Raw genomic sequence first — 24,596 nt, 5'->3', positions numbered from 1 at the left:
TAGTAGGTCTAGCTCACTATGTAATTGGGCTGCTCAAAGAAAACCTAAGGTAGCTACATCTGAACAGTAATTACCTCCAGCCCCATGAAACAACCAAATAAACTAACTGTTCAACACCCTGGGCCAAACCCCTAAAAAGGCAGTATATGATAGTGCCCTGTATCACTGCAGAGAGGCAGGTTACCCTACAATGGTGAAATACTCAAAGCAAAGGCCATCTCCTAGAAAACAATCTGAATGATCGCACTGTGGAAATAGGTACTGAAACCAAGAAGCACAAGGGAAACTGAACAAAAAACTTAGCAAAGAGTCAAGAAATTGAAAAACATGTTTATTTACTGTCGTTCAGAATTCAAAGAGGCAGGAAAAGATCACTCCTTAGCTTACCAGAAAGAATGATTCCCAAAAACAGGCAGGCAAGCAAACTGTATCATCCCTCTCTGCTTGGCTTCTTCACTCAAGATGGATAGTAGGCATCCTTCAGTCTATGTAGCCTATGGATCGCGCCCTTTATGGTTTCAATTTAGGACTTCATTTACAGCGTCTACTGTGACTATAAAGACCCACACGAGAGTGACAGTCCTTTCTGCATCTCTTGCAGATGTGGTGGGTGTCTGGCAAGTCCTTATTGTGCTTTCTGTGCGCTCGCTTCTCCTCTGCTAGCTGTCTGATCCTCATCTCGCCCTTCTGAAGGCCCTTGTGTAACCCCTGCCTCCATCTGCTGCGGTCGTCTGCTAGTTCTTCCCAGTTGTCCAGCTCGATGTCTACCTCTCTGAGGTCTCTCTTGCAGACATCTTTGTAGCACAACTGGGGGCATTCAGGAGGTCTTTTGCCAGAGGCTAGCTCACCATACAGGATGTCTTTTGGAACATAAGAACATAAGAATGGCCATACTGGGTCAGACCAAAGGTCCATCGAGCCCAGCATCCCATCTGCCGATGGTGGCCAATGCCAGGTGCCCCAGAGAAGGAGAACAGAAGACAATGATCAAGTGATTTATCTCCTGCCATCCATCTCCTGCCCTTGTTCTGAAGGCTAGGGCACCATACTTTATCCCTGGCTAATAGCCATTTATGGACCTAACCTGCAAAAATTTATCAAGCTCTTTTTTAAACCCTAATAGAGTTCTGGCCTTCACAGTCTCCTCGGGCAAGGAGTTCCACAGGTTGACTGTGCGCTGTGTGAAGAAAAATTTCCTTTTATTAGTTTTGAACCTACTACCCATCAATTTCATTTGGTGTCCCCTAGTTCTTGTATTATGGGAAAAGGTAAATAATTTTTCTATATTCACTTTCTCCACACCATTCATGATTTTATATACCTCTATCATATCGCCCCTCAATCGCCTTTTTTCCAAACTGAAAAGTCCCAGTCTCTCTAGCCTCTCCCCATATGGGACCCTTTCCAAGCCCCTAATCATCTTAGTCGCCCTTTTCTGAACCTTTTCTAATGCCAATATATCTTTTTTGAGGTGAGGAGACCACATCTGCACGCAGTACTCGAGATGTGGGCGTACCATAGTTTTATATAGGGGAAGTATGATATCTTTTGTCTTATTATCGATCCCTTTTTTAATAATTCCTAACATCCTATTTGCCTTACTAACTGCCGCTGCACACTGCGTGGATGTCTTCAGAGAACTATCCACTATAACTCCAAGATCCCTTTCCTGATCTGTCGTAGCTAAATTTGACCCCATCATGTAGTACGTGTAATTTGGGTTATTTTTTCCAACATGCATTACCTTACACTTACCCACATTAAATTTCATTTGCCATTTTGCTGCCCAATCACTCAGTTTGCTGAGATCTTTTTGTAGTTCTTCACAATCCCTTTTGCTTTTGACTGTCCTGAAGAACTTGGTGTCATCTGCAAACTTTGCCACCTCACTGCTTACCTCATTTTCTAGATCATTGATGAACAAGTTGAACAGGATCGGTCCCAGGACTGACCTCTGGGGAACACCACTAGTTACCCTCCTCCATTGTGAAAGTTTACCATTTATTCCCACCCTTTGTTTTCTGTCTTTTAACCAGTTCCCGATCCATGAAAGGACCTTTCCTCCTATCCCATGACCACCTAATTTACATAAAAGCCTTTGGTGTGGGACCGTGTCAAAGGCTTTCTGGAAATCTAGGTATATTATGTCCACTGGGTGCCCCTTGTCCGCATGTTTATTAACCCCTTCAAAGAATTCTAATAGATTAGTTAGACACGACTTCCCTCTGCAGAAACCATGCCGACTTTTGCCCAACAATTCGTGCTCTTCTATGTGCCTTGCAATTTTACTCTTTACTAGTGTTTCTACTAATTTGCCTGGTACTGATGTTAAACTTATCGGTCTATAATTGCCAGGATCTCCTCTAGAGCCTTTTTTAAATATTGGTGTTATATTGGCCGTCTTCCAGCCATTTGGTACCAAAGTGGATTTAAAGGATAGGTTACAAACCACTGTTAAGAACTCCGCAATTTCACATTTGAGTTCTTTCATAACCCTTGGGTGAATGCCGTCTGGTCCTGCAGACTTGTTACTATTCAGCTTATCAATTAACTCCAAAACCTCCTCTAATGTCACTTCAATCTGAGTGAGTTCCTCAGATTTGTCACCTAAAAAGGCTGGCTCAGATTCAGGAACCTCTGTAACATCTTCAGCCGTGAAGACTGAAGCAAAGAAATCATTTAATCGCTCCGCAATGGCACTGTCTTCCTTGATCGCTCCTTTTATATCTTTATCATCCAAGGGCCCCACTGCTTTTTTAGCAGGCTTCCTGCTTCTAATGTATTTAAAAAACATTTTACTATCGTTTTTTGAATTTTTGGAATCCTTCCATCATTTATCCTGTGGATGTGGCCAAGCCAGCGGAGTCGACGCTGCCTGAGGAGGGTGTACATGGTTGGAATTCCAGCTTGCTCGAGGACGGCGGTGTTGGTCACTCTGTCCTTCCATGATATTCCAAGGATGCGCCTGAGGCAGCACAAGTGGAAGACGTTCAGCCTCTTTTCCTGGCAGGCATACAGGGTCCAAGTCTCGCTGCCATAAAGGAGGGTGCTGAGGATGCAGGCTCTGTAGACTTGCATTTTGGTGTGAGTGTACAGCTTGTTGTTATTCCACACTCTCTTGCTGAGTCTGGACAGAGTTGTGGCCGCTTTTCCAATCCTCCTATTTAGCTCAGTGTCCAACGACAGGGTGTCAGTGATGGTGGACCCGAGGTAAACGAACTCGTGGATGACCTCTAACGTATAGTTGTCAATGCTGATTGATGGGGGTTCAGCAATAACTCAAGATGGATACCAGGGGTGAAATTCAGAGTCTAAGGCCTTGATCCAGTTCCACTGCAGTTAGTAGAAAAAACTCACCTCCAAGTTCAAAGGGAACTAAATCAGGCCAGACATAAGCATACAGGAATCTAAAGTGCATCCCCTGTGCATTTGGCCCATTATCCATCTAGCTCTTGATCCCATTAAGCCAATGTAAAGACTCCCATGGATGTTCATGGGGTTGATCTTTTCTCTTCCTAGGACTTCTGAAACAAGGCATTAATTCCTGCTAAAACTGTTCAATCTGACAAATTGCAGTTTAGCTGGTGAGAACACAATGTAACTTAAAGGAATTTGAATAGGAAGAGTACAGTGTAGTAGCCATGGTGATGAGCATTATAAATGCAGAGCTAGATTTGGTTACAGAGAAACTGCAAACTGCTCAGTCTGTAGAAATATCAACAGACCCAAAGAGGAGCTCTGTGTAAGAGCAAAAACTTGTCTTTTCCACCAGCGGTGCTTGGGCTGATAAAAGGTATTCCCTCGCCCACCTTGCCTCTCTGATATCCTAGGGTGGATGTGGCAACAACAAAACTGCAATGAACAGATTTAATTGTCTAAAAATAAATGAGATTCACAGGCAGGGGCAAGTTCTCTTTGTACAGGTAGATACCACATCTTACCAATGACCCGAGTTTTTGTTCGAATTGATTACATGTGGCGCTGGCTGGCCTTGGCCATTGAGAACATGGAGAATGAAGAACTGGAGATGCTGTAATGAGTTTTATGTCAGGAATGAGTGAGAAATTGTTTGTTAGTACTGCTGTATCTCACACTAGTTGGTGTTTTTTTCTTAAAGCCTCAGCTCCTGGAGTCAGGTGATTATGTGCGACCCTCAGCGTTCTTCTTCTGCCTTCTTTCCTAATGTAAGTTTCCAGCTCTCAGGATTATGAAGAGACACCTGAAAATGTGAATCTTGAAGGGCCAGAAAAAAAAAAAAAGACAAACAACAAGAACACTCAAATATACTGGATTTTTTAAAAAAAAATCTTTAAAAACAGAATGTCATGGTTTGAGGGGGGATCAGACAGGATTTTTTAATGCTTAGTATAGGCAGCAGCTTTTTGGTTCCTGGGGGATGCTCAAACCCTGCTCTGCCCTGGGCCCTGCAAGGAGAGGAAGGCACCTATGGTGCGTAGCATACACCAGGATTCTGGAGTCCGCTTTGCTGCAGGAACCGTGCCTCTCTCTTCTTCTGCTCTTCCTGGACAGCATGGGGATAATAATCACTCAGTATAGCAGTGTGAGATCTATGGGTCCTGAGTGTTAAATATTAATACCCAGCAGCCAACAGTGCATTCTCTTCATGGAGCTAGCCGAAAGGGGTACATCTTTATAAGTGTAGAAAGCTGTTACAGGATACACTGGTTTGCACTCTTGTATAACCATAGAACTTGGAGATTAAAAACAGCCATTTTTCCCTGTAATCGTTGCAGATAGCAGCATGCACATACACACGTATCTATTTAGTTTCTCTAATAGCCACCATGGCTAAGAGAAGACTGTGATTGTTTCCCAAGCTGAAATCCAAAAGCCAGCCTGATGAGTTGCATCACTAAACAATTGGCTTTGCTGCAATTGATTGTGCAGTGCGTGGTTTCCTGGCATCGAAAGCCAGTTTGAGAATTAGCACAAAATTAATTGGGTTACAAATCTTGGAGAAGCAAACAAAGGCTATTTATAAGTCTTTATAAGAAGAGAATTGAAAATGTGATTGCTCAGAGAAATGACTGCAGAGGTTTCTCTTTCTGAAGCAGGTCACTGAATTCTCACAGAGCTAGTCTAAATCCCAGAATAGTCCTTCAGAATGCACTACAGTAGTGACCAGAATGAGACATGTAGTGGGTATGTACACCATTTTCTATTGGATTATATCAGCACTGATGAGTCCTGTACTGCTGTAAAGGCGAAGGAAGATTCCCTTCCTTCTGGAAGATGTTTCGAATTCTATCCCAGCTGATGCTGAGGTTCTAAGTCATCGCATGCCAAGGGCTGGGGGGAGTGGGTCAAAGGCATGTCTCCTATGACAGTCACTATCTCCACTTCACTGAGTGATGCTTTTGCCTTATTATTAATTAGGGGTCTCAAGTGATTTAAAGAAATCACAATAAAAATTTATGATTAATCATACTGTTAAGTAATAATAGAATACCTATTATTTTAAATATTTTGGATTATTTCTACATTTTCAAATATGTTGATTTCAATTACAACACAAGTACTGTAATGCAATATCTTCATGATGAAAGTTGAAAGTGCAGATATAGAATTAAATAAAAAAACCTATATCGAAAAATATAAATAATGTAAAACTTCAGAGCTTACACATCCACTCAGTCCTACTTTTTATTCTGTCATTCACTCAGCCAAACAAATTTGGTTACAATTTGCAGGAGAGAAAGCTGCCTGCTTGTTGCCAGATGCACTAAAGAGTCATATATTCCTTCATGCTTCAATCACCATTCTAGGGGACATGTGTCTATGCTGATAATGGACTCTGCCTGATAACAATCCAAAGCAGCACAGACTGATGCATGCTCATTTTCATTATCTGAGTCAGCTGCATCCCCAGAAGGTTGGTTTTCTTTTTTGGTCATTGGGTTCTGTAGTTTCTGTATCAGAGTGTGTTCTTTTAAAATTTCTAAACGCATATTCGACACCTCATCCCTCTCAGATTTTCAATAGCACTTCAGATTCTTAAACCTTGGGTCCAGTGCAGTAGCTAATTTTAGAAATCTCACACTGGTACCTGCTCTGCATTTTGTCAAATTGGCTTTGAAAGCATTTTTACAATAAACGTGCTGCATTATCATCCAAGACTGCTATAAGCTGAAATACATGGCAGAATTCAGGTAAAACATAGCAGGAGACATAAAATCTCTCTCAAGGAGTTGAGACACAAATTTAACAAATGCCTTTTTTTAGAGAGTATCATCATCATGGACACGTGTGCTATGGAATGGTGGCCAATGCATGAAGGAGCACATGAATGCTGGCTGCAAAAGTGCCATATGAATCCGCAGTTCTCATTTTTGGGTGACATTGTAAATAAGAAGCAAGCAATAGTATCTCCCATCAATGCAACCAAACTTGTTTGTATTAGCAGTTGGCAGAACAAGAAGTAGGACTGAGTAGACTTGTCAACTCTGAAATTTTACATTGTTTTGTTTTTCATTGCAGTTATGTAACAAAAAAGTCTACATTTCTAAGTTACAGGTTTATGATAAAGAGATTGCACTTCAGTACTTGTATGAGGGGAATTAAAAATGCTATTTGTTTTGTTTATAATTTTTACAATGAATATATTTGTATAGGTTGAACATCTCTAATCTGGAACTCTCTCACCCGGCAACATCTGTTATCTGGCATTCTTATAGTTAGCCGGATGACCACTTACCATGAATGCAGCTAAGTTTCCTGCAGTCCCATAAGGTTTGAGTACAGCATGGATCTCAGTGCTGTGCTGTTATTTAGCTCTAATTTACCTCTATTTGTCTTCTAAGAGCCCAGTAAGCAGTGGAAGTGTTGGTAACGCTGTTAGACAATATAGACCTACCATAGTCTGGCAAATTCTCTCATCTGGCAATGGTCAGGTCCTCAGGGTGCTGGATTAGAGAGGTTCAACCTGTCATAAAAATAATAATACAAAGGCTATGTCTACACTAGCCCCCGCCTTTCAAAAGGGGATGCTAATGAGACACTTTGGGATATAATAATGAGGTGCTGCCATGAATATGCAGCACCTCATTAGCATAATGGTGGCCGTGGCAATTTGAAAGTGCCACTTTCTAATCACGCGCTGCCTGTGTAGATGGGGGTCTTTCAAAAGGACTCTCCAGTCTTCGAAAGCCCCTTATTCCTAAAACCAAATGGGAATAAGGGGCTTTTGAAGACTGGAGGGTCCTTTCAAAAGGCCCCCATCTACACAGGCGGCACGCGATTCGAAAGCAGCACTTTCGAATCACCGCAGCCAGCATTATGCTAATGAGGCTCTGCATATTCATGGCAGTGCCTCATTAGCATCTGCCAAAAAGTCTCATTAGCATCTCCCTTTCGAAAGGCAGGGGCTAGTGTAAACATGCATCTGATGAAGTGGGTCTTTGCCCACGAAAGCTTATGCTCCAAAATATCTGTTAGTCTATAAGGTGCCGCAAGACTTCTTGTTGTTCTCGAAGCTACAGACTAACATGGCTACCTCTCTGATAATAGTCGAAGTGAGCACTATACACTTTGTATTCTGTGTCGTAATTAAAATCAATATTGAACACATGGAAAAACATTTGCAAATATTTAATAAATTTTAGTTGGTATTCTATTGTTTTAACAGTGCGATTAATCACTATTAATTTTTAGTTAATTGCATGAGTTAACTGAGATTAATTGGCAGCTCTATTATTAATTAATTAATTGCATCTCTGGTACAATAAATTTTCACAGTGTATTACCAACAAAGACAAGACTTGAGCTGGCCTGAATTGCTTCCAATATAAGTAACACAGACACAGCTTTCTTGTGTGCACCCACGCCCAGATAGGATGTCCATTGGGGGATGAGGGAGGGTTGATAAATGAAAGCTGATGTAATTCAAGTGTGAAGTATTATTATGAAAACACCATAATGTTGGTTTGTGGCCTTAGTTTCCTTTTGCTGGGACAACACAACAGCTGCCAATACCACTCTAGACTAATTTAGAAGCCCTTCTCCTGTTTTCTCATTATGCTGTACCAATTCAGCCCTGGCACTATTTAGATACTAGCATGATTAGGTTCCTAAGACAAACATCATATATACAAGCAGGCACCTGCCCTCCAATTAAAACTTTTGCTTCCTTTCTCCTACTCTTGTTTTTTCTGGCTGCTGGTAGTTGGGTTAGATCACTGGCAGCCAAGTTGCAGAGAAGTCTGCCATACAGACCCTAGTCACCCTCATTATGAATATGGCTATGTAGCCTACTGCAGGCCCCCACAAGTGACATGTCATCTCAGTAGGTCACTCAGATCAGAAGAATTGCCTGATCAGAGCTGCAGTTTCCATCTCTGTATTAAAGAGGACAGTGGCTGCAATCTCCTCCATGTTATGGAAATTAGGATCAAACTTTGGGCTCCTGGCAAGCCATCAAAGCGGCCCTCAGTCAGACAAATTTTGAGTACCAGAAGGTCAACTTTATTTGTAACTTTTAGAGCCAGATTTTGTCACCCATTACTCAGGGTAATTAATACCTTACCTCAAAGGCTAGGCCCTTGGTGCTGGACGACATGAGTTCAGTCCATTGCATTGTGGATCAATGCATTGTGTCTCCAGCCTGGCCAACCCCGAGCATTCAAAAATCATGCAATTGTCTTACAAATTATGAGGGTTTTTACTTGCCATAAAGACTAACATTTTCTTTTCTCCACAATCCTGAGACCTAGAAATTAATTTAAAAAATGAGAGCTGAGATTACCATGACTCCAAGAGCTGGGGCTTTCAAAAAGAACCATCAAATGTTGCAAGGCAGCAGTAGGTCTGCCCAGAATGTATGTGGTTGTGGGCTTTGTTATGTGTGTGCCTATATTTTTTCTTTTAACCTGTTAAACAGAATATTTTGGGTGAGTTTGTGTTCGTTGCCTGTGGTTTTTAATAGATAAAACTGACATTTATTCAACAAAAAAGCATGTGAACCTCAGGCACAAAATGAAAACAGTTCTACATAGGTTGGCAGATGATCAGCTAGCTATCTGCAATAAGCCATTTATCAACAAACGCAGCTTTGTCAATGCAATGCAAGCTTGACACCAAGTTTATCTCGCAAACACATTTGTTCTCCTTCATGCACGTGTGATGTAAATGGTTTTAATGCAACTGATTGAAGAGGAAGGAATAGCTCTTCCCATGGTGTAAACTAACTGAGCTCCAATAAAGTCAAGGGAGGTGCATCAATTTACACCAGTCAAGAATCTGGTCGTGCGTTTTCCTACGCACATGGATCGTTACAGAGAGAAGAGTCATGTGTACCTCCAGGGGAACACATTCCGAAAAGCTTAATAAGGATTTGTTACAGAGCAATATCACAACTGGTTACATCTCTGATGCTCCCAAGGAGGCATGATCCCAAACTAAGAGCATGGATCTAACCTCCAATGAACCTTAGGGAAGGTCAAACTGAGAGCCTGGATTCTCTCCTGCGCCATAATCCACTCAGGGTGCAATGAGCTGGTGAAGGCTCCCTTGTTCTCTGCTACAGTGGTGATTAACCTGCAGACCGAGTGCCATGTGCGGCCCATTGCGTTCTATCTGTGGCCCTTATGACATTTTATTCACCATGCACAGGGTTGCCAGATTTTATCCATGGCTTTTTTTTTTTTTCTTACCAGTATTACAAAAATTACCTGAACTTAAAGCGAGGGCACGTGACACAAGGTTCATGCTGACTGCACACAACATTGACCGTGAAAGCCATGCACTTCCTCTGCAGACAATCATAGCACTGCTATGGTTCAATGGTGCACCCCGCAAATTCTAGGTACTCAAGTGCAGTTAGCAAAACTACCCTATTCCCGGGAGACCATCTTGGTTATGACAATCCTGTGGCTCACTGAGATGAAGGAGGAGCACTCATGCGGCCCGCTCACTAGCAGTGGTCCCTCTAATTTTTTCCATCCAGGGCGGAATAAATTTTGTTATGTGTATCAAGGCAAGTGCAGATGTGCACCACCAATAGAAATACATGCTGCTGGCCGTGGGCCCTCTATTCATCAGCTGGGTGGCACCTGAATCTTTCCTGTGTGGACAAACAGGCACTCAGCTTACAGGGAACACTGCTTGTTAGCCTGGATTGCCCCTCTGCTCTGGTACAATCTGTGCCAGGCCATGGCTAGATTACAGCAGCCTGTGACCTGCTCTAACTTATGTCAGCTGTCAGGGGTATAGCTGGGGTCATGCTGTAGTCGAGCCCAGGCTCTTCCTCAGTATACTCATGCACTGGAGCTGGCTTAGAGTCCCTCCTCACCATGTAAATGAAAGTTCTCCCCTGTCCAGACACAGCCAGAGCAGCACAAAGGGGCCAGAGCAGGCAAGAGAAGCCTAACTTAAATCTGAACTCCACAGCTGGCCCATATCTCTGTAATGAACTAAACCAAAACCTTTCCCACTGCCCTGGGTCTTGAGTGAGACATCACAGCTTGAGCCCAGCTCCACTTCCAAGCAGAGCGGTTCTGCACAAAGGCCAGATCCTGAGTGCACTGAGGATCTACCGGTGCTGACTGACTCCATGAGAGCTGAGTTCACCAGTCTGAAGGAGGAGCCAGAAATCAATTGTTACCTCCCCGAAGCACTTTCCTTAATACTGGCCCTTTTCAGAATAGCAACAGGATACAGCAGCATGTGGGGATAGTGCCAGACAAACTCCAGAAGGACTATCTCTGAATAAAATGTCCAGCCTGTGTTGTGTAGGTCAAACTAGAGGATCCTGTCTGGCTTTAAATTCCACTTATCGTAATACTTAGAGCTTCTGTGGAATGTTCAAACTGACATACAAGTGGCAGGAAAGCCGCCTTCCCAGAACTCCTGTGGCTGGATAATGCAGGATTATTTTTCCTCTGTCGCAGAAGGGGTAAACTGAGGCACAAAGAGGCTAAGTGCCTGCCCAAGACCCCAGAGGGATTTTGTCACAACCAGGGTTTGGATGTAGGAGTCCTCAACATGGATGCAGCCCTGAAATCACCCTGCTCCTCCTGGGTTTTATAGAGGTGAGATGAACACCCAGTGCTTAGAGGACCTCAGTACAAGCCTAGGGTGTCTGCAGGATTGGGCTGGAATCAGTCCCTCCTGTGCTGGGGGACTTCTATACCACACCCCCATAAAGACTATTGTTTAGAGCCACGATTTGTCCCTGCTAGAAACTGCAAAATAGTAATAATCCTGTTAGGCAGCTCTTATGGCCAAGTAGCACACCCGTCTCTTCTGAGCACGTTTCCCTCAACTGCTTCAGAGCTAACGTGACAGCCCCATTTTGTTTAGGGTTTTTAAAATTCCAGGTCAGATCACGGATTAAGTCCGGCTCTCTGTCTCCAGCAGTCAGGCCAATACACATTCTGTGAACACATGTGCTTCTTGGCAGAAGGCTTATGATCTGAAAACCAGCACTTCCAGCAGGTCTCACTGAGCCAGCCCTTTCCTACATAAAAAAAACAGGTGTTTGCTTATGGGAGGAAAATATTGGGGGTAGCAAAATGTTCATTGCGTGAGTGATCAGAGGGTCCTGAGTCACATGTATTTTCCAGTTTGTCTCGAGCACCATGAACCCACGAAGGCTCTTCACCGGGTAGTCTTGACGGGGATGCTTCTGACAGTCAGAGCCTGATACCGCAGGCAAACAGTGTTTTTGAGAAACAATAAGGTTTTCTTTGCGATGGTATTTGAGACGTTTCAGGGAACAGAAGGTTTTGCAAACAAGCGATGGTTGGATTCTCTGCAGACCTTCCTGGCATGAGTCCTGATATTAAAAACCAGCAGCTTCACGTTGGCTTTGTTTGCCTCTCAAATACTGGCATTTAAACATGTCTGGGATAGTCTCAAGAGAGGTTGTTGTGATAGTCTGTAGCTTCACATATAACAAGCAGTCCCATGGAACCTTAGAGACTAACCAGTGTATTAGGTCATGAGCTTTCATGGGTAAAACCCACTTACTCTCATGAAGGAAGTGAAGAAATGGGTTTTATCCATGACAGTTCATGACCTAATAAATTTGTTAGTCTCTAAGGTGCCACAAGACTGCTTGTTATTCATGATGCATGGGATAGGCAGTTCTCTGACACCTAGTCTTTGCCTGTAAAAACCTTGTATTCCCATAGATCACTTGATGCTGAGATGATGGCTATGCGGCAGTCACAAGGTGTGAGTGTAGGTCACATAGACATAGCCAAGCACACTTCAACCTAGCTAAATTGGGCAGTGGAGCAGTCAAGCCATGTGTGTGATGGGGATGCTGGCCAGGGGGATCTCTGTATTCTCGAGGGGTAAGATTGTTTCTCTTTGGTCCTCAGGCATGGAAAAAACGGTGGTTCATCCTGCGCAGCGGTCGGATGAGCGGCGACCCGGACGTGCTGGAGTACTACAAGAATGACCACTCCAAGAAGCCTCTGCGTGTGATCAACCTCAACTTCTGTGAGCAGGTGGACGCAGGACTGACCTTCAACAAGAAGGAGCTGCAGGACAGCTACGTCTTTGACATCAAGACCAGTGACAGGACCTTCTATCTGGTGGCTGAGACAGAGGAGGAGATGAACAAGTGGGTTCGCAGTATCTGTCAGATCTGTGGCTTCAACCAGTCTGAGGAGAACTCAGGTACGGTGAGCGTTATGTCTGGAATATGAAGTGTCTCACATGTCAGATTGCTCTAGAAAGGAGGCTAGATCCAACCTCTTCCCCTTGGGGATCTAGCTTTGCTGGTAGGTTGGAGTGGGAGCGAGGAGGCTGGGTCCTGATCCTCTTCCTGCTGATGTCAATTGGAGCAGGAATGGGCCTTTTAAGTGCTAAATGGGATGCTGTCACCAGTGTTCCCCCTGCCAGGAGTTCCGTAGTCCTCTCAGCCCTCCAGCACTACGCTGACCTCCACAGCATGGCAGCAGGTTCTGAGCCTGCCTGCTCCCTAATTACTTCTCACTGTAGCTTTCTGTCTTCCACACTTTCCCCAACACTGAAGCTCTCAGTGTGCCATTTCCAGAAGTCTATTTTGATCATTTCTTCCATGGCAGCCAATGGAAGGGCTTGTGGTTCAAGGCACTGAATCTGGACTCAAGAGCGACGGGCTCTGCGGCAAGTCTCCTGGATCAACTCTGGCGAGTCACTAAATCGCTTTCTGTGTTCAGTTCCCATCAGGAAGGCCCTTCTCTACCGAGGTGATGAGTGACCTTATGAAACGGAGAGTAGAGCCTGGAGACATCTGAGGGGTTTAATGGGCTTAGTTAGCTGAGGTTTAACATGCTAGGTAGCTCAGAATAGCATGCAGGGCTGTCCTTAGGAACATGCAGAAAACACAGCTGCGTAGGGCACTAAACTGGGGGCACCAGTGGTGCGTAGGCCTATGGCCACTGCTGGGATGGGGAAGCAAGGAGCGGGCAGCACTGGCTCCAGTGGCCAGCCCTTTCCCCAGCCTCCCCAGGGGCTGCAGCCAACCGCTACTTGCCAGACGTTTTTCCTTCCAGCATAAGAAGAAAACACAGCCTGTCTCTGACTGGCTGCACGGCTCCCCATGCTCTGCCAACAACCCGCGGCTCATGTTGCTCCCTGCCCGGCATCTCCAACCTACAGGCCTGTCAGGCACCCAGCCCTGCTCCTGGCCCTGCAGCTCCTGCCCACAAAGCCTCACATCCCTGAGCATGTCCCCCACACCGAGCAGCCATCCCCCATCTTCCACAGGGGTGCAGGTGCCCAGGCTATGTAGGGCACCAGGAACCACAGGAACAGCCCTCATGGCATGCAACAGAGCACATCCTTCATAAGACATTTGCTTTCCCATTGTTCTACCTCTCTGTCAAAGACTTCTCAGGTATATTTTCTACATTCCCAGTCATTGCCAGCAGGCTGGTGACGGGCTCTGGGACTGGGCAGTGGGAGGTCCTCTCCTTCAGAGGTTTCATTTAGCTGATTGACATGGGTGAGATCAAATGGAGGAGACCAGCTAGTGGGGACAGATTCTAGAAGAAACGTTGTGTTCTGTCCATGTCAGAGAACCCACCTCTACAGTTGACACCCATGTTGGCAGGCTTAGCCAAGGAGGGATTGGGTCAAGGGGATCAGTTACTTTCACATCCCTAAACATGGTCTCTCCTGGACCCAGGTGAGACACTGGCGGCAGTTGATAGATAAAAGCTGGCGGTGTTCTGCCTAATTGGAGAGGCACATTTGATTCACTAGCACTAAAGACATCCCTCCCATGCACACAATACTGGTGTTTCCTGATTTGTGCTGGTGTTGCCACCTGATGGGCTTCTCTGATTTTGTCTGAGTTAACCAGAGAGTGTCTCTCCAGACCTGCCATAACAGCAGAGCCCCTGTCAGTGTTCCCCACCTGCACTGGCTGAACAGGGATGTGTCTTTTCAATGTCACATGTCCACCTTCGGTAGCTTGGTGAAAAGATGCTGCAAAGCCATTCATGTTACCGTGCAAGACAGGCATCTAAAAGGGTATTCATTAGAAGCCAGGCTGAAAGAAAGACAGTGCTGTCTGAAAAGTGGCACAGGCTGCGATCTTCTGGCATCAGGAAGATTCTGTCATTGTCTCCCAATTCCATTATTGTTTATAATCTCTGCTGGCAGCCCCAGTGCCTTTTGGGTACATATCTAACTCTGACATAAGGGCATTTTTGGGGCGGGCCTAACTTAACAAAAGTCAACTTCCAACCTGTCTTGGAGTGCAGTGGCAATCAGGACTGTTGGGGGAAAAATTTAAGAGCAGCAGCTCATCATGAGCCCAGTGCCAAGGATTAAGGGTGGTGTAATATGACAATCAAAAACTCCCTAGTAGAATGGCATGGATCCATAGGATCAGGGCCACACCCCCACTTCTAGACAGTTTCTGGGACGGACCCCTGCAGTGTGCCAGACAGGCCCCCAGGGAGTCCCACTCTTCTTTCAGGTCATTCTCACAGCCTCACCACCTCCTTGCCTCAAGTGTCTGGGCCCCAGCACCCCTGCTTCACACCGTGAGTTTAACTGAGCTAGATGCCCGGCAGACACATGTCCACTCCTCAGGGACAAATGCACCTCAGCAAGTATTTGCACTGGCACCCCAAGCAGCATTTCCAAAACAGAGCAGCATTTGTTAGTCAGCTGGACACGGCGCTGGAACACCTGAGGTTAGCGGAGCGTTAAAGCGTTCTGATCTAGCGGAAGCAGTTCACCAGCCAGGCTGAGGTGAACTCCACATCAGGCTCTTTATCTCTTTCTGACCTCCTTAGTCAATACTCTTTTAGAAACTGACTCTTTCTTCCCTGCCAGTTGCCTCCCAGTCCTTTGTTCTCCAGGCGGGGCCAGGCTGAGTTCACAACTCCCGCTGAGAGATGGGGAAAAGCTCCTTCCTCTGGCTCAGGTTATATTTTACTAGATGTGTCCATGTTCTGACCATTGGGGTTTTCCATTGTCTTCTTGCATTTTCCATGGCCTTGGGTTGGCCATGGACAACCCTCTGACTGACCCACATTCATTCTGCTCAGATAGCTGGTTGATACACACACTTCCCTACAGCCATGGCTATACCCAAGGTATGGAGACACAGCTGCATCAGTATACCTGTGTTGCCGTAAGCTCTTTAGGGAAGCAGCTCGAAGCTGATGGGAGAGCTCTCCCATCAACTTCAGCTGGTCCATCCCCAACGAGCAGCAGCACCTCTGCTGGCAGGAGAAGCTCTTATCATCAACATCGTGTTAATACCAGCTTAGGTTGGAGCATCTCCTTCTGCTCACAGGGGGTGATTTATTCATAATCTTGAGCGATATAAGATATGCCAACACAGCACTGCACAAAACCATTGGCAGAAGGAGCAGGGCCTAGGGCACTCAGCCCTTAGGGCCATGGTACTGGGACCCCCCCCCCACCCCGACTCCCTCCCAGCCCTGCTCAGCTGGAGCTGCGCTGCCGTGGCAATTTAAAGGGGCACAGAGCTCCAGCCACCGCTGCTGCTACTTTGGCAGTGGCTGGAGCTCTGGGCTTCCTGGAAAGCCCGGGGTTGGGGGCAACCACCTCCTTTGCCTTCCACCCCCCACGCCACCCCCTCCATCGACAGGGCTGTACCGACATAAGTGGTAGAGGAGACGTACTCTGTGTCTCTTGGACTGTCCTGAGAGCAGATTTAATCCCGTTCCTTCCTACCCCACCCCCCACCCTCGGCTCCCTGACAGATATCGATGCAAAGTATAGGCAGAAACTGAGGCATGCACAGGCTTCATAAAAATATTACCAAAAATTCCCACTTTGTCACACAAGAATCATGAAGTCACTGTCCTATCTTCTCTCAAATCCTCCTTAAAACCAACCTGTGTGATGCCTACATATCCCTCCCCTGTGGCATTTTTCTGGTAAACTCTGTTAGGTTGTTACCTCATCCTTTCAGCCAACTTCACCCAACACCCTACTTTTCCCTTCTCTCCATCCGACGCATCCGACCTGTTACACAGATTGTAAGCTCTCCAGGGCAAGAGCTATCTTATTTGCTACGTGTCTAGAACAATGAGGCCCTACCAGTTGCTTGGGCTTCACAGATGCTATCATGATAATGCAACCAATAATAGTCTCCAACTTCAATTCATTTTGGTCAATAATGGAGCAGCTGCAATTTGCACAAACTAAAACCCTGCCAAAAGGTTGTCAGGCAGGATATCAAACAAAGCCTCACAAGAGCACAGCCCCAGCCTTCAGCGGCTGACGCATGAAACAGGACATCACCTTGGCAATGACTGTGTATGAGTGGTATAAAGAACCCTCGATAATCTTACAAACATAAACGTACAAAGAAAGGTCAGGCTAAATAAATTTCATCCCGATCTGATGATAATTCATGGTCGTCAGGATCCAGCTTATGAGCAGACACCTTTTTCAAGAGCTAGAGCAGACCCAGTTATAGGACCTGTTTGGGTTACGTTAAACTGGAAGAAATTTCACTGCAGCCAGACTTTTTCTATTTAGCAAAATTAGCCAGCTGCAGGAGAATCAATAAATGACTTAAGTGAAGTATAAGTCTGGAAATTACCAGCCTTGGACTGAAAACAAGCCTGTGCTTATGAATAAACCCATTGCCGGGAGTGCACTGTTAAACTGCAGAGGTCCAAGAGTAGGTCTCTGTAGGGCCCTGGAGTGACATGAGCTGAAGAGGAACAAAAATCTGTTCCTGACACAAAATGGCTGTTGGCAGGAAAGGAGCCCATTCAATGCAGACCCAGCCTGCCAAGCACGATTTCTGTCTAAAAATGGGCTATGATGGTCTGCAGTGTCAAACTCAGCAAACACACCCCTATGCATTAGTACAGACAGGCTCAAATTCTCTTTTCGCCAATGAATTATTCAGAGTTTTCAATAAACCGGCACTGGTGTTATTAAAAAAACACAACCCCCTTTCCCCCTAAAGCCAGCCTACCCCTTGTAACTGCCACAGCTGCTAACTGAAAGGCAGTGCATGGAGAGGCCCTTGCTACATAGAACCAGCTGAGGGGTCCCAATTCTGGCTCTGAACCCTCCCATTTCCATCTAGGGACCTGGGCCCTTTACTCCAGCAGAACATAGACTTTGCAGTTCACTGAATGCAATGCGACAGTGTGATGTGCAAACTTTAAAATGCTGATCCCAGTCTCAGGCCTTATTAATCCATCCTGGAGCACAATCAAGTCCATACCAAATTTACCTGCCTTAGTGATGAATGGACATACAGTGAGTATCCACGTTGTACTGTTCCCATGACATCAGGGATTTGGGCCAAGGAAGAGAGTTCCGATCTATTATTGTTACATTATCTATATGTGGCGCATTTGCTCCATGTATTGCACTGATTGATGGTATAGAGAGGTCATGGGACTTACCCACAAGCACAGAACGAGTCTGATCCCAACTGGCAAATAACCCAGGTCTCCTGGTTCCCGACCCGTGTCTCATCCAGTGGAACAAACAGCCTTTCCCTTACACACCTGCATCTCTGCTGAGAGGCCAGGATGTACGGTATCACTGGGAGTATGCTGGAATCCTTCTCCAGGCTTTGCCAGTGGTCACAGATATAGAACAAGTCCTGATCATTAATCTGTTCAACCAGCCACACAGCTCTGGAAGATGGCAAGTAAATCACAGTTCCATGGGTGGCAGTGTTAGCTTGCAGTTAGATCATAACACAGGGAGCATCCTGGGTCTCTTCCCCTTCTCTTACTCAGTGACATTGGGCCGGCCATCTGAACTCTTCGGTGCTCAGTTTCAGACACTTGTGAAATTATTATTACCTGTTCTGCCCTAATGCGCAGGGCCCCTGCCAGGGATCCCCGGAGACTCTCCTTAATCTTGGTCAAAATTCTTTCACCAGATCTTCAGTGAGTGTAAATGGGTGTAGCCAAAAGCCAAGACACTGGGACTCTGCTGATTTTTGCCAGCTGATGAGCTGGTGCAGTGGGACCTAAACTTAGGGTGAGACTCAAGCTAATTTTATTGCAGCAGCAGGAGTGGTCCCTGATTATGACCCCTTGTGTCAGGAGATGGTTCTGCAGCTCCTCTGGGTCTTGCAGTAATTTGCACACACCCAGGAGGAGGTTTAATGTATGAAAGTTCCCCCTTATTTGTCTCATTTATCACGTGTGCTCTAAACACGCCCCTGAGACCCATACCCCTCCTCTCCTCATCCCGGCAGTCCCACAGCTCTCCTGAGTAGTGCCTGTGCAGTGCTTTAGGCAAGGGTCCCCCTTCTTCATTCAGAAGTCCCATCACTGTCCTGCTTGGGACCTGTGCTGTGACAAGTGACAGCTTCCCCCAGCCTACTCATAGCCCACTCATAGCCAGTGTCCAGCTCTAAACAGTTCTCCCCCTTGATTCAGAGAGACCCCAGCCCTGCTGCTGGGGCCAGGCTGGCAGGCAGGCCCCCTCTTCTGCGTGCTGCCTGTCCGCTGTCCTCCTTTGCCTCTCTGGAGCTTCACCTTTATTATCAGGCCAAAATTGCTTTAGCCACAGGACGTGCCTATCATATGGCTGTGACAACTTTCCCCAGGAAAGCTGAGGGAGGCACAGATGGGGCCGGACCTATTACCTCTTAATTGATCCAGTCACCCTGTGACAGTTCCCACTCTTGTTGTATGGGTGTGTATGCGCCTGGTCAGCGTGCAGGGTGGGATGGCCCTGCAGGTGTTTTGAAGTACGGACTAATAACATTTCTTGTATGTTATGTAGTGAAGGGTTCGTGGTTTTCCTTCATACCTTTGCTGGCCCTTCTTAATAGACAATATTAGCTTCATTTATGTTAAATTCATTGCTACTCTTCAGCAGGACTCTCAGGGACACGGCAGAAGGAATACAAGCTCATTGTTATTTTATTCTATTTCTAACCATCTGTATTTGCCTTGCCCCAGTGGGCAAGCAGCCTGATCTCAGCTGTGAACTGCACTTTCTCATAAATTCTCTTTAGTTGGGTCGGGGGAGGAACCACTAAAGATAGTTCTTGTGTCATGAACCTTCCATAAGCTCACACGAGGGCTCCCGTCAAAACCCTACAAAGTTCTGTTTTGCAGATATGGGGTACGCAAGTGCCTTGTTTTGATTTTTTTTAAATAAAATGTGTATCTGGAGAACTCACGTTCACTTTTTGTAAGTGACTGTAAGGCTGTGTCTACACGTGCATGCTACTTCGAAGTAGCGGCGCCAACTTCGAAATAGCGCCCGTCACGGCTACACGTGTTGGGCTCTATTTCGAAGTTGAAATCGACGTTAGGTGGCAAGACGTCGAAGTCGCTAACCCCATGAGGGGATGGGAATAGCGCCCTACTTCGAAGTTGAACGTCGAAGTAGGGCACGTGTAGACGATCTGCATCTCGCAACATCGAAATAGCGGGGTCCGCCATGGCGGCCATCAGCTGAGGAGTTGAGAGACGCTCTCTCTCCAGCCCCTGCGGGGTTCTATGGTCACTGTGTGCAGCAGTCCTTAGCCCAGGGCTTCTGGCTGCTCCTGCGGCAGCTGGGGATCCATGCTGCATTCACAGGGTCTACAACCAGTTGTCAGCTCTGTGGATCTTGTGTTGTTTAGTGCAACTGTGTCTGGGAGGGGCCCTTTAAGGGAGCGGCTTGCTGTTGAGTCTGCCATGTGACCCTGTCTGCAGCTGTGCCTGGCACCCTTGTTTCGATGTGTGCTACTTTGGCGTGTAGACGTTCCCTCGCAGCGCCTATTTCGATGTGGTGCTGCCCAACGTCGAAGTTGAATGTCGATGTTGCCAGCCCTGGAGGACATGTAGACGTTATTCATTGAAATAGACTATTTCAATGTCGCTACATCAAAATAAGCTATTTCGATGTTGGCTTCACGTGTAGACGTAGCCTAAGTGTGCATGATGCTGTACAGTAAGCAATAGACTGGACCTGTGCAGGGCACTGATCTAGGGCTTGGGAGACATGGGTACTAGTCCCAGGTCTGGTACTTTTTACAGTGTGACTTTGGACAAATAACATTGCCTTCCTCTGCCTCTGTTTCCATTCCCTTCTCCGGCCTATTTAGATGAAGAGAATGACTGTCTCCTACTATGTATCTGCATGGAACCTAGCACAAGGGAGCCCAGATCTCAGGTTGAGTCTTTCAGCTCTCCTGTAATGTGAACTATAACAATAATAACACATGCAAGGAAGAAGATGTGGTCTCTACCTCACATCTAGGGATCAGAATCCAGGTGGGAATAAAACTGGCTTTTAACATTTGTCTGAATTTAGGAGCAGGAACCTCACAGACAGTTTTAATAATCTAATAACATGGTTGAAAGGAGTTGGAGGGGTTTTATAGGTAGTTTTATTTCTTGACCGTGCTATCCCGTCATCTGTTGATGTCCTTTTCCCAAACCCTCTGGAGTGTGACCTTCCACTGCTTTTCTTGCCATGACTGTGAGAACCCTGGGAATGAAAGGCCAGGCTCACCACAGATTATTTTTTCTTTTTTGCAGGGGGAGCATTGGAGGGGAGTGCCTTAATGCCCCAGAGAGCTATGCCAGCAGGAGCTACAGCTCCTGAATGGGTCACCCAAACTGGACAGGTCAAAGGGTAGAGACCAGACAAATTTGGACCACCTCTCCCTGAGGTAAAAGGGGTTGGCTTAGGGTTGGCAACCGTGCTCCACCTAGAGTACAAGGGTTTAAGTCAAGTCAGCAGAATTCTTCTGAATGAACTGGGGTTTTCTGCCTCCTGTTGTCTTTTCAGGAGATCCTACCTGTGTTTCTTCCCCTGCACTGCATGCAACAGCAAGCGCTGCTGAGGTGAGATTGGGGGAGAGATGAAGGGCCCCTGAGTTACCTGTGGGCCTGACACTAAGGCTTTAGCATTAATGCCAAGGCACTTTGAGTCAAAGATGAGCTCAATCACCAGAAGACTTCTCTGTGCTCTTGTCTCACTGACCAGTAACCAACATCTACTTGTTAGGAACAGACTGAGTATCTTTTGCTGCACTGCTGGGAACAGGAAGAAGATTAATGGGGAGAGAGCTGGCCTGGAAAGGTAGGAGTGTCCAGCTCTCCTGAAGGAATCCTGCAAGTTGTCTCATTGAAATCAATCAGCAAAATTCACCCCAGTGGGCAGAGCGTGGAGGATCAAGCCCTGTCTCTCCATGTCCAGCAGGCTGCTTCACAAATGTAACAGCCATTTCTTTGTCTAAAGGAACTCATGGGTGCTCACATGTAGGCTGAGGACACCAGCCTGCAACCAGACAGAATCAATGGCAAACCTGCCACACAGGACACAAAGGAGAGTTGGTCTGGGCCACTGAGGAAGGTCTGAGGGTGAGGCACAGCAGAGGGTTCTATCTTTGGCTGGCTCTCCAGCTCAACGGGCAGGACATTCCCGGAAAGGGGTGCTGGGAATACCAGACTCTTGCTGTTGAGCTGCATCTTCTTACTGCTCCGTGCTCTTAGCTATATACCGATGCAACCTCAAAATTTCAGGAGCTGTTAGGAAATTTTCAGCCCTTCTTGGCTTTAAAGTAAAAGTTTTGGTAGTGTCCTGCTCTAGCACCCCCAGAAGAAATGTCTGTCTCTCATAGCTTCCTTCTTGTCTGTATGATCTGGAATCTGGATGCTCTTCTTTTCATGAGTTTTTGTGAGGGGCTGTGAGATTATCTGGAATAAAGCCACACCTGTGTCAAGCTGGATATGGCATTCTTCTCTGGCTACCCCATGGCAGTGTATGGGATTACTGATCGCTGTTGGCAGTGCCTTTTTTTGAAAAAAAAAAAAGAGGTGCCCGTACTCAGCTGGCCACCTGCCCCAACCCTCAGCCAATCCCACAGCTGGGGCAGCTGAGGTGCAAGTACTCAGTGCCCGCAAGTACCAGCACAAAAGAAGTACTGTCTGTTAGAAGAGCTTCTGTAGCCCAGTCAGAGAGGGCTGCATTACAGCCATGGGCCCAGCAGAGAGAGAGCGAGACACTGCATGCAAAAGTCGCTTTTCCTCTCTAAAATGGTTCAGTGTCGCCAACTTTGCTTGACGTATTTGGTGACTTTTCTAAAGCCCCCAGGCCTGGGAGTCACCTGTTTGTGTGAGACTCTAAACGTTGATCAACACGAAGTATGTCTGTAGCCCTCGCAGTTGTAAAGGTTGAAAAATGTGACTCCTAATGATTTAAACTAGACAGCCTATAACAATGATCCTAAATTTACCGTAGGGTAAACCTTATAATTACTGCACCTGACTGGCTAAGAGTTATGCACGTGGCTTGTCTGCACTAAAACGGGTCATTGTTTTTGTTACTTCATCTCAGACTCACTCATTTGTTCATCTCATCTACCCCCCTCAGTCTCTTCTTTTAGACCGTACACCCCTGAACAGAGGGGCTGACAGCCTCAGTGGGCCCTGGGCAAGGAGGGGGGACTGCCCTGTGCCCTTGAATGGGTGGAGCCTTAGGCAGGAAGGGCAGGACTGTGGCAGCCAGCCTTCAGCACTCCCCAGACTGCAGCATGCTCCCCAGCCCTCATTGCTTCTCCAGCAGTGATTTAAATGACCCAGGGCTCCAGACACTGCTGCTGCTGCAGTAGCTGGGAGCACTGGTCCCTTTTGTATTGCCAGGCCCTAGAACAACTGCCCCCTTCACCTCCTGCATCAGTGGGCCTGCTCCTGAAGTCAGAGATTGTCATTCAGCACAGTGGGGTTGCATTATGAATGTTAATTAGCAGTAATGGTGATGTGCACAAAAAAGACTTGAGATGCGATGGGGAATACATATGGCCCAGAGATCCAGGAAGACTCGTCCAGATGGCAGGAGCTACAGAAAAGTATATAAGAACATAAGAACAGCCATACTGGGTCAGACCAAAGGTCCATCCAGCCCAGTAGCCTGTCTTCTGACAGTGGCTAGTGCCAGGTGCCCCAGAGGGGGTGGACCAAAGACACGATCAAGTGATTTGTCTCCTGCCATCCATCTCCAGCCTCTGACAATCAGAGGCCAGGGACACCATTCCTACCCTTGGCTAATAACCTTTTATGGACCTAACCTCCACGAATTTATCTAGCTCTTTCTTAAATTCTGTTACAGTCCTAGACCTCACAGTCTCCTCTGGTGAGGAGTTCCACAGGTTAACTATGCGCTAAGTAAAGAAGAATTTTCTTTTATTAGTTTTAATCCTGCTACCCATTAATTTAATTTGGTGTCCTCTAGTTCTTGCATTATGGGCACAAGTAAATAACTTCTCTTTATTCACCCTCTCCACACCTGTCATAAATTTATATACCTCTATCATGTCCCCCGTCAGTCTCCTCTTTTCTAAACCAAAAAGTCCCAATCTTTGTAGCCGCTCCTCATACGGGACCTGTTCCAAACCCCTAATCATTTTAGTTGCCCTTTTCTGAACCTTTTCCAGTGCCAGATATCTTTTTTTAGGTGAGGAGACCACATCTGTACGTGGAATTTAAGATGTGGGCGTACCATAGATTTATATAGGGGCAATAAGATACTCCTTGTCTTATTTTCTATCCCTTTTTTAATGATACCTAATATCCTATTTGCTTTTTTAACTGCCTCTGCACACTGTGTGGATGTTTTCAAGGAACTATCCACAATAACTCCAAGATCTCTTTCCCCAATTAGTTATAGCTAAATTAGCCCCCATCATATTGTAAGTATAGTTGGGGTTATTTTTTCCAATGTGCATTACCTTACACTTATCCACATTAAATTTCATTTGCCAGTGTACAGGATATGTGGAAGGCCCAAAAGCAGATACTGCTGGCAGAGCAGAAGGAGGTGTGTGAAGGGGGAGACGATTAATGAAGCAAGTGAGGGGGAGGTTTTAGAATCCAGGAGAGGTTCAAACAGTTCAATGGATGGAGACGGCAACTCCTCTGCTTTCCCTCTATATCCTCCCATGAACATTTGAAGTTCAGTACCCTCAGAAACACCAACCTCATACCTTGCAGCTTCACAGGCTTCAGTGAGTGACAGGGCTCTGTAGCTACGTCTACATGTGAACACTACATTGAAATAGCTTATTTCGATGTAGCGACATCGAAATAAGCTATTTCGATGAATAACGTCTACACGTCCTCCAGGGCTGGTGTTGGGCAGCACTACATTGAAGTAGGCGCTGCAGGGGAGCG

General features: G+C 46.1%; 1 protein-coding gene across 2 annotated transcripts in view; it reads left to right on the top strand.

Annotated features, from left to right (window-relative positions):
* Window positions 1–24,596, top strand: part of GAB2 (GRB2 associated binding protein 2) — a 185,062-nt gene that overhangs the window by 104,211 nt on the left and 56,255 nt on the right. For both annotated transcript variants that reach the window (XM_074983300.1, XM_074983307.1), the window contains exon 2: window positions 12,342–12,642. In XM_074983300.1, coding sequence (XP_074839401.1) covers window positions 12,342–12,642 — 301 coding nt within the window. The remainder of the gene's footprint in view (window positions 1–12,341; window positions 12,643–24,596) is intronic.

The sequence above is a fragment of the Carettochelys insculpta genome, chromosome 1 (assembly GCF_033958435.1).
Source record: "Carettochelys insculpta isolate YL-2023 chromosome 1, ASM3395843v1, whole genome shotgun sequence".
In the NCBI taxonomy this organism is placed as follows: Eukaryota; Metazoa; Chordata; order Testudines; family Carettochelyidae; genus Carettochelys; species Carettochelys insculpta.
The sequence above is the reverse complement of the archived record's forward strand: the minus strand, read 5'-3'. Positions and strand labels throughout refer to the sequence as shown.